The following is a 9,840-nucleotide window of genomic DNA, read 5'->3' as shown; positions in this document are numbered from 1 at the left end:
TTCCCACAGACTCAGAGGCTGTAAAGGAGAAGCAGGAAAGGAGGGGGGAGGGAGGGAAAGGTGAAGGAAGGTTCAAAGGCCTGCTACAGCTTCGGTTTTTCATCTCTAGTTAATCTCTGCAAGGCCTGAGGCAAAGTCACCTTTGGGTCAATACTCAGGTGTTTTTATCTGCTATCCCCATCTGCCCAGAGCTGCCTCCCCATCCCTCCCCATCAGCAGGGGCCGCAGGGCAGGGCAGGGGAATCCAGTCCCCCTGCTTCAAGCCAGGCTGTCTGGGGGGAGGCAGAGGGTAAATCCTGCACCCACGCTGTGCCCCAGCACCCTCTGCCTCACAGACACAGGCAGGAGATGGGAGCTGCTGTCCCACTTGGGTTTTGGAATGCAAAAAGGCTTTGGAAGGGAGCAGGAATTAAGTGCCAGTGTTGGTACAGCGTGTTCTGAGCTGGCAGCCTGTGCCCAGGGCCCCAGGGATGGGAGGAGGGTGCCAAGACCTGCGCCCTCGACCTGCTCCCGGGGCTGCTGCTCCCAGCACGTACCTGCCACACGCCTGGCACTCCTGCCAAGGGCAACAAGGGAACAAATCCACCCTGGGCTCGGCTGTGTCACCTCCAAGGGGTTGTTACTGAGCTGTGGGACATGCCCAGGATCACACAGCCGGGATATGATGGAAGCAGCCAGCGGGAGGGAGGTGAGAGCAGGTTCCCATCCCTGCAGGGATGCTGCTGGTCCTCTCGTGCCCCCAGCACCAGCTGCAGAGGTGGCACAGGTCACTCTGAGCTGAGTTCACCCTTCAACACCACAACATCCTTCTCAGCAGCAGAGTTTTACAGCAAGCCATGTTTCACCCATCAGTGGCAGATGCCCAGGGTGGGAGCACTGGCTGTGGGACAGGAGGGGGCTCAGTGCAGCCCATGAGCACTTCCAGGCTCAGCTGTGGTTACTTATTTCTGGTGCAGTGGCCAGGGGCACCTGCCCAGGCTGCTGGGCTCTGCCATCCCACTGATGGGCACTGCACCCCAGCCAAGTCACAGCCACCACTCAGCTCCTCCAACAGCAGGGAGAAGTTTGGCTCCAGGGGTGTGGCAGCTCTGAAATCTCTCATCACCCTCCCTTTGAAGCTGAGAAATCCCTGCTTGGCTTTGCCCAGCGACCAGGGGCAGGATGGGCAGTGCAGTCCCCTCCTGGGCAATGCAACCCCTCCTCCTCCCCACCACTGCTGCTCCCTCCACACCAGCAACTCAAACAGCACACACATCCCAGTCACACTTAGTAAAGCACAGCAAACACACACAGAGAGCATCTCCTTTTTAATCTCCATTCAAAATGACTGGTCTTTGTATTCCCCACACAGCCCTCAGTGGGCAAGATGTAGGTGAGAAAGGAAAACGCTCTCTTTAAACAGCAAGAGCCCGAGTTTGCAAGCAGCCTCCTCATCATGCACCACGAGGAAGCATCTCCCATGACAGACAAGACACACTGGGAAGGGAAAACCGAACTTAATGCTTCTGTTAATACTGACTCTAAACAAAAAACACACTGGATTTGCACCAGCTGACACTTAAAAGTTATTTTCAAGCACTCTGAGGTCACTTTTCAGAATGATTTCCACCCCTCTCCCTCTCCCTCTCCACCTCCCTGCATGACTTTAGATGTTATCTGCAAAGCTTTTACACGTGCTTCATTAGGCAGTGCACCGGGGCGAGGCTGAGGAGCAGCTCAGGACACCTTGCTGGGTCGTTTCTGCCCTGGGCACAGGGCTGTGGGTGCCATGCAGGGGCTGAGCTGGCCTTGTGCTCCTGCCTGAGCACTCACCAAAGCGCTTTGCCCACGGGTGTTTCACAGCTTTTGCTGCCCTGAGGCCCCTCCCTGCAGGGCAGCTCATGGACCTGGCACTCCTGGGGTTCAGATGGGCTCCCACTGAAGTACTGAATGAGACTGAGAAGCTGAGTCTCAGCCCTTCAGGCTCAGCAAAGCTGCCTGAGGCGTCCCCAGCACGGCACGAGGCGGTGCAGAGGGACCACGCAGAGGGAGAACCGAGATGAATGGTTCAGGGACTCTCAGCTAGTGATGGGAAGGGCAGAGCAGGCAGCTGGGTGCCCCGTGAGCACAGAGATGCCACCAGCCCAGCCCCACAGCAGCCGGGAGGGCGGCTCAGGGCGCGGGGGCAGCGGCACAGGCCGGGCCGTGCTGGAGGCAGCGGATCAGCTCCTTACGGTTGTCCAGGATGGTGTCAAAACTCTCCTGCAGCCGGTTCTGCTGCTCCAGCACTTTCTGCTGCAGGCCGTGGATCCAGCGCAGCAGGGCCAGGCGCCTGTACATCACCAGCTGCACGTGGTGCTTCTCCTTCTCCCGCTCCTTGAAGCGCTCCTTGTCCTGGAGCTGCTGCACGGCCTCCGCCAGCGCCGGGAAGAGGGTCCCCGCCTCGGGTCGGGACAGCCCCGCCTGGGGTGGGCTCCCGGGGAGGGGAGCAGCGGTCGGAGGGTCCCAGGCGGCGGCGCAGGCGCTGTCGGGGCTGTCGATGCTGAGGGAGCTGCTGGCGTAGCCGTTATCCTCGCCGGGGGAGCCTGGGCACGCGCCGCAGCCGCCGGCCGCGTCCTCGGCGGCGTTTCGCCCCCCGGCCCCGCCGGCCTCGGCTCCCTCGGGGGGGCTGCGGGGCCCGGGCTCGGGGCTGGGGCTGTGGGCTGGGAGCTGGCCCTGGACCATCTGTCTCTGCGTTAATAACAGCAGATTAGCGGGAGGATTTGTGGTGTTTTGGCTCCGGCTGCAGCTCTCCCCCGCCGGGGTCCGGCTCCAGTTCTCGTTGCTGTCACACACGTCTCCCACGAAGTTGGAGTTGGAGTCCTGCCCGCAGGCGGCCCCTGGCACGGCCGTGCCCGGCACCGGGACCCCCCGGAACGGGGCGTTGGCCGGGGCACCGGCTGGGCAGATGGCAAACATCTCCCCAGGCTCCTGCCTGCAAGAGAGACACAGAGCTGCACGGGCTCCGTGGGGTGCACGGGCTGCCACAGCCCCAGCTCCCAGCAGCTACAGCAGTCTTCTCCTAAGTTGCCTCTGCTGAGCCCATGTCATGGGTTTATCCTTCCCTGATGCTGCTCTCAGGTGTGGCAGCATCCGAGGGCAACTTTTCACCTCCCACCCGTCCCTTTTCCAACCAGCATCAGCCCAAAAACACCTTCCCTGGTTCCCCTTTGGTGACTGTCAGAGGGCAGGGCAGGGCCCCAGCACACAGCCAGCAAGCCCTGCCTGTGGTAGATGCAATTAACTCAGTGCTGGTGCAGGTTTGTTGGGAAGGAGATGCTCATTCAACAGCAATAACATTCATTTAAGCAGGTGAGACTGCCTGGGCTCCTCTGCACCAACTCTGCTGTCTCCTCTGGGCTGGGCTGTGGGTCAGGTCTGATCTCCACCAGTGCCCAAATCAGTAACCCTGCTGGGCTGCTTCCTTCTGTGCAGGACCCAGAGCAGACAGGACCAGAAAGGGAAAGGTTAACCCAGCATTTCTTGCTGCGTGACTGGCAGTGAGGGCTGATCTCTCAGCTCTCTCCCAGCAAGGACACGCTCACAAGAATCACATGAAGGAAAACCCATCCAGTGTCCTGGTTTCACCCTTGGAAAGCTGCACAGGGGCAGGAGGGGTCCAGGGTGTAAGGTGTGGGACAGGGGGACGAGCTGTGAACATGTTCAGTGGCATATTCCTGTCCCTTTGCCTGTGTGTGCCTCACAGCTGGCCCCATCCCCATCCCATCCCCATCCCCATCCCCATCCCATCCCCATCCCATCCCCATCCCCATCCCCATCCCATCCCCATCCCATCCCCATTCCCATGCCATCCCCATCCCATCCTCATCCTCATCCCATCCCCATTCCCATCCCATCCCCATCCCATTCCCATCCTCATCCCCATCCCCTCCCATCCCCATTTCCATCCCAATCCCATCCCCATCCCATCCTCATCTCCATCCCATCCTCATCCCCATCCCTTCCCCATCCCATCCCTTCCCCATCCCATCCCCACCTCCATCCCATCCCCACCTCCATCCCATCCCCATCCCATCCCCATCCCATCCCTTCCCCATCCCATCCTCATCCCCATCCCATCCCATCCCATCCCATCCCATCCCTTCCCCATCCCATCCCCATCCCCATCCCGGGTGGCACCGGAGCAAGGGCCTGAGCCCCCGGGTCCAGCCCCCACAGCCCCCCTCCCCATCCCCCCCGCACGCAGCCATCTGTGTGACCCCGCCACGGCCGGGCTCCCTCCGGAGCACGCGTGGGGCAGGGCAGGACGCGCTCCCACGGACGGGAGGAGGCTGCCGAGCCGAGGAGCATCCCAGCACCCACAAACCCCCTTCCTCCTCCTCCTCCTCCTCCTCCAAGCGCGGGGGGCTGCGGGAGTTCGCCCCCGCACCGCCGCGGCGGATGGAGCGGAGGAGGAGACGGCTGCAGCAGCAGCGGGGAAGGCGGCCGGTGGTCAGGGACGCCCCGAGCCCGGCCCCGCGGCATCGCCCCGGCCCCCGCAGCACTCACCGCGGCCCCGGGCCCTCGCTGCCGCCGCCGCCGCCGCGGGTGGGAGCGGAAGCGGCGCCGCGCGGGGCCGCGTCACGGCCGCACTTCCGACGGCTCCCGCGCCGGGGCCTGCGGGGGACGGCACGACGCGGGGCCGAGGGGCGGGGGGCGCCCTGAGCCGGGGCCGTGCGGCTGTGCGCAGCCGTAGCATCCCCTGCGAAGCTGCCGCCGGGGCCGCGCAGCCTGTGCGGGGAACGCTGCGGGCGTGGGCAGGGAGCGGGGGGCCGCGGGCTGCGCCACCCCTCGTCACCCCGGGCTGGGGGCTCAGGGCGTCGGGCGTCACCCCACGGGCAGGGCAGGAGGATGTGGGAGCCACGCCAGCCCCTGCCCCGCCGGCCCCGTGAGGCTCAGCAGGTCCCACGGTCTCAATGGAGCCTTTATTGCCCTCGGCCGGAGCCGAGGCGACCGCACGCTGAGAAAGGAAAAGGTTCGGCAACATGAGGCGCGGCCCCAGCGCCAGGACGGCACGGGGACGGTCACATGAAGCACCGGGAGCGTCTGGGGACATAAAGAGGCTTTGTGGGGTTGGGGAGTGTGTTATGGGACGGGTGAGGGGGATGTGAGGGCAGTGGCCTGGGGCTGGGAGCCGTGGCGTGGGCAGCTGGGCTGCCACGGACACCCCTTTACCCGCAGAGCTGCCCAGCTTGGGGGCTGACCCGTGTCCCCCCGGTGTGGCCTTCGCCAGTGTCTTGTGGTAGCTCTGGGACAGATGTGGCACGAGCACAGCACTGTCACCCCAAGGGCTCTGCAGCCCAAGCCCACCCCAACCAAGACTCACGGTGGGCTCAGCACCCCGGAGGACGAGGGGATGAAGCTGCTCTCGAGGACAAAGATCCTGTCTGAACTGTTGGAAATGGGATGTGGGGAAGAAACACAGAGCAGATGCTCCCCTGTGATGCTGCAAGGCTTTGGAGCAGTGGAATCATGCTAATAAGTGAGAAGTAAGTTCTTTTAACTTCCCATCTGCCTGACAGGCCCTTCTCCTGCTCCAGGGCTGCTCCAGCCCCAAAGGCTTCCACACACCTCCATCGAGGAGAAATCAGCAGGGTAGGACCCAGAGCTGTAAGTGGGGCACTTGGGCTGCAGCACTCCTCCCAGGAAAGCCTGACATTACAGAAACAAATCCTTCCCGTCACACAGGAAAGGCAGAAACTGACTCAGCCATGTCTGTGAAGGGGCAGGAAAGGAAAGAGTTTGGTCAAACAATGGGCTGAGCTCAGCTCTGCCTTGAGCCAAGTGTTGGCTTGTTAGTGCTGGTTTGTGTTTTGCTTGCAGCCAGAGCCTGAACTCAAAGCAAAGCAAAATGTTTGTCACTGAGAGCGAGGGAGAAGGTTTCATCCATTCAGGGACCTTCTGCTCTCCTTTCCTGGGAGGAGACACCTCTGAAACTGACCTGTTTCATCCCTGGGTTAGATTTCAGCCAGCAAAAGGAAGCTGCAAGTTCAGCTGCAGGAACAGGGTTTGCTCCTCTCTTGGCTTTACTCATCCTCAACCCAGGAATTCCCTCAGGGCCAGTGGGTGCAGACGTGCCAGAGCCTGCTGCAGACCTGCTGCCCTGGCTCTGGCTCTCCTGGAACATCCCCCACATTTTTGGGGGTTCTCTCCCACCTGCCAGGTTCAGGGAGGCTGCCAGGAGCAGAGGTTGCAGGGGTCTGTCTCGCTGGGGTTGGGTTTGCACTGGTGCAGCTCAGATTCAGCTCAGCACCTCCAGCCCCAGGATTATCTGCATCTGATGGAGACCAGAGGGGTTTGCTGCTTGCAAGGAAAGCAGCTCCATGTCCCTGTGAGCCTCCCAGCCCCTCAGCCTCAGGGATGGCTGCAGGGAGCCCCAGCTCAGAGTACAAGAGAGGAGCATGAGGACACGGGAAGGATGGGTTGATCCCTTCAGGGGCAGAGAAAAAGGAGGTGGAAGTATCTCAGTGCTGTATTTCAGAGGTTTCTGCTCCTCCCCTTCCCCAACTTTGTTCCAGAAATAAATGAAAAGCTCTCCTGCCAGGAAATTAAGACCCATTTGAGCACAGGACCTGATGTGCTGAAGTTTCAGAGCTGGGTGTCCTGGCTGAGATAAGCACAGTGCACCTCAGGGCTCAAGATGGGAGAAAGGTGACTCCCTGGAGCCACTGCAGAAGGCACTGGCACCAGATTTCTCCACCAAAGCAGGTCCCTGGGAGGCTGGATGCAGCATTCTTCCCCTGGGCTCAGTGTCTGTCCTGGCTGCAGCAGTCCCCATGCTCCCAGGGGACTTCCATGACCACTGGGACCTTGCACCAGCAGAGATTGCCATGGGGAAACACTGACAGGAACCTGGCACTGGCCATGGTGGAAATCACCCTTCAAAGCCAGTGCCCAGCTCCCTGCTGCCCACACTCACCCCATGCACAGGGCAGGGTGCTGTCTGCTTCTGTCCCACTGACCCATGCAATGTGCCACAGGCTTGGAACAAAACTGGTCCCAGCAGGAGCTCTGGTGCTCAGCCCTGTGGCAGGGTGATGTCAGCCCTGTGTTGTGGTGGGTGCCCAACCTCAGTGCCAGGAAGGTGGCACTAGGGAGTTGAAAGCCACGGGGTGTAGGATGGTTTGGGGCTGCAGTGCCTGGCATGGCTGTGTCACCAGTGGGGACCAGGACAGCAGAGGAAGGGGAAAGGGCCTTCAGCATTAGGCAGAGGCTGCCTCCTCCTCCCTGCAGCCTTGCTGGGGAGCTGGGGGGTGCAGGAGCAGGTGGGAGCTGGAGTTGCTGCTCCCCAAGTTCTGCCTGCTCAGTGTTCACGTGCAACACGTACCAGAGCCTGGGCTGGGAGAGCTGGGAGGCACGTGGGCTGGAGGCTGCAGTGCTAGAAGGAAATGAAACATGGTTCTTGGGAGATTTCCATAGTCTCCTTTTCCCCCCAGGGCTCCCATCAGTTCCCATCTCCTGCTCCATCCCACACAGGGCTGTGTGTGCCAGGAGCTGGGCAGGGCTCCTTGCCCGGGCAGTGGCCGAGCTCAGCCCTGCAGTGATGCTGGGACACGCTCAGCCAGGTGGCTTCATAGCCAAAAGCACCCTGGCACCAGCCCACATGGGACACAGGTCACCCAGAAACCAGCAGTGAGCTCAGCCTGGGATGTGGTACTGAGATAGGGAAGAGCTGGGAACTTGTCCTGAAAGAGTTAAGGGTGAAGCATTAAATAAAGAAATTACCAAAGAAAAAAGTGCCCTGAACCACATGCGACCTCCCCCCCCCCCCCCGTCCCCGTCCCCTGCAGCTCATCTGAGTTTAATAACAGAGGAGGGAAATCTCCCAAAAAGCTCTCAGAGAAATTAAAGTAAACAGTGTGCTGCCCTCCAACCCTGCACTGCCCCAGCACTGCCCCAGCACTGCCCCAGCACTGCCCTCAGCCTGGGGAATTGCAAACACTTCCCCATCCCCATCTCCATCCTCATCCCCATCCCCATCTCCATTCCATTCCATTCCATTCCATTCCATCCCATCCCATTCCATCCCTGTGCTGCCCTCACACTCAGCATCCCATCATCTACATTTCCCACGAGGTTTTCTGGGGAAAATGCCCCTCCAAGTGAGGGGAAGGCAGAAGGAGCCCTGCTCTCCTGCCCCACAGCCCCAACCCCAGTGCCTGGGCTGGTCCCCACTGCCTGAATCTACCTGTAAACCAAATTCTCCTTCAGTCAGACTCAAAGGCAGGGCCAGATGTGCTGTATTTGGTGAGAAATGCCAGGAATCCACAGCCAGATTGGATTTCAGAGGAGCTGGGAATCCCACCGAGGCCAGGCTGTTTCCACAGGACAGGGGGGCAGAGCCCACTCCCCCCAGCAGCTCCCAGTCCTGAGGCTCATCCCTTGGGGTGATACTGAAGAGGAGGAACTGGAGGAAGAGAAGCACAGCAGAGGTGCAACAAGCCAGAGGGATAAGCCATCAATGATGGGACCCCCAGGACAGGCAGCCCTGTCACCTGGCAGTGGGAGAGACCCCCCTCACCAAAGCACCCATGGTGAGGGAGCAGCCTCCTTCCTCTTTGCTGCCCCAACTCCCAGAGAAGGGCTTTGTCTCAGTTTGGGAGCTGTGCTCTGCCAGGAGAGCAAAGCAGCATCCCACAGACACTTCCTCCGGGCTTCATCTGCTGCTGAGCTACAAAAGGGGAATATTGAGTCCAGCTCCATCCCTTCCATCAGACCAGGACCCAAAAATCACCATTTCCTCTCGGCCTGTGAATCACTAATAAACTCCAGACAGAGAAGTCTGATTAGGAAATTGTTTGGGCAGTGGAGGGGAAGGGGGAGGGACAGGCACTTGCCTCCTCAGCCAGGGGCTCTGGGGGCCTTTGTCCCTCAGGCTCAGGATGGGTCCCTGCACGGGGTCCCTGTGTCTGCCCCAGCCACGGGCCACATCCCAGCTCAGCCCAGGGGCTCTCCAAGTCTGGCTGCAAACAGTTCACCAGTGGATGGATTTGTCTGCCTGTGAGGGTTTAAGGGTGTAAATCAGTTTAAGCATATATTGATTTCCTTGAGTGCTGGGCCTGGGCAGCAGTGCTAAGTGAAATCCTCCCATCACTTGACATCTACAGCTGGGCACTCACCAGCCTCTGAGCAATGAGATCCTCAGCTTGAGCCCAGGACCTGTGCTGCCAACAGTCCCTGCCAGCCCTCAGGACAGCACTATCCTCCCTGCTGGTCCCTGGCCACCACATCCCATAGCACAGACCCCTCTCAGCAACAGAGACCATCCTCTCCCTCCCTGCAGCTGGAAAGGCCACAGCTCCCTGCACCCCCCCAACTGCTGCACACTTGTCCTGAAACAGAAAAGCTCCACATTTGGACCTCATAATGCAGAAAACTTCAGGGCTTGGAAATTCCAGCCTTGGACACAAATCTGATACATTCCATAGATGCTTTAATTCATCCCTTTGTCACTCTATTTGATAAAAGGTTTCATTTCAGCTGCCTCTCTTTCATTAATAACTGGAACAGACCCTAACCTGAAGGAATCACCATTGTGCTCGTGGGAATTAAGTGTTTGATTGCACACAGAGTTTCCTGATGTGGGAACTGCTCCCTTGCACAACTTTGAACACATTCTAATCAAAAATCACTTTGTGTTTTGGGTTGTGGTTTTTTTCCTCAGCTTCCCCTTCACCTCTAACTTGCCAAAACATCTGTTCAGCCTCCACCAGAGCAAAAGTGGCCGAAAAGGAAGGAAAAAGGTAAAATTCTGAGTGTACAGTTAAATGTCTGTCCAGGTTGCAGCCAGGTGGGACAGTGGGATGTGCACATAGGGTATGG

The 9,840-nt window shown here is 59.8% G+C and overlaps 1 protein-coding gene across 2 annotated transcripts in view; it reads right to left on the bottom strand.

Moving 5' to 3' along the window:
- Positions 1–1,292: 1,292 nt before the first annotated feature.
- The window catches only part of C24H1orf216 (chromosome 24 C1orf216 homolog), a 35,080-nt gene continuing 26,532 nt past the window's right edge, over positions 1,293–9,840 (bottom strand). The window contains exons 1-2 of one of the 2 annotated variants that reach the window (XM_062014617.1): positions 4,528–4,561; positions 1,293–2,953 (exon numbers count right to left, since the gene is read on the bottom strand). In XM_062014617.1, the coding sequence (XP_061870601.1) occupies positions 2,152–2,937 (786 nt within the window). In that variant the 5' untranslated portion in view covers positions 2,938–2,953; positions 4,528–4,561 and the 3' untranslated portion in view covers positions 1,293–2,151. Of the gene's footprint in view, positions 2,954–4,527; positions 4,562–9,840 lie in introns of those variants that run through there. The other variant, XM_062014618.1, reaches the window with a different exon arrangement.

This window comes from Colius striatus, chromosome 24 (genome assembly GCF_028858725.1).
Source record: "Colius striatus isolate bColStr4 chromosome 24, bColStr4.1.hap1, whole genome shotgun sequence".
NCBI lineage: Eukaryota > Metazoa > Chordata > Aves > Coliiformes > Coliidae > Colius > Colius striatus.
Note: the sequence above shows the minus strand (reverse complement) of the source record. Positions and strands in the feature narration are given on the sequence as shown.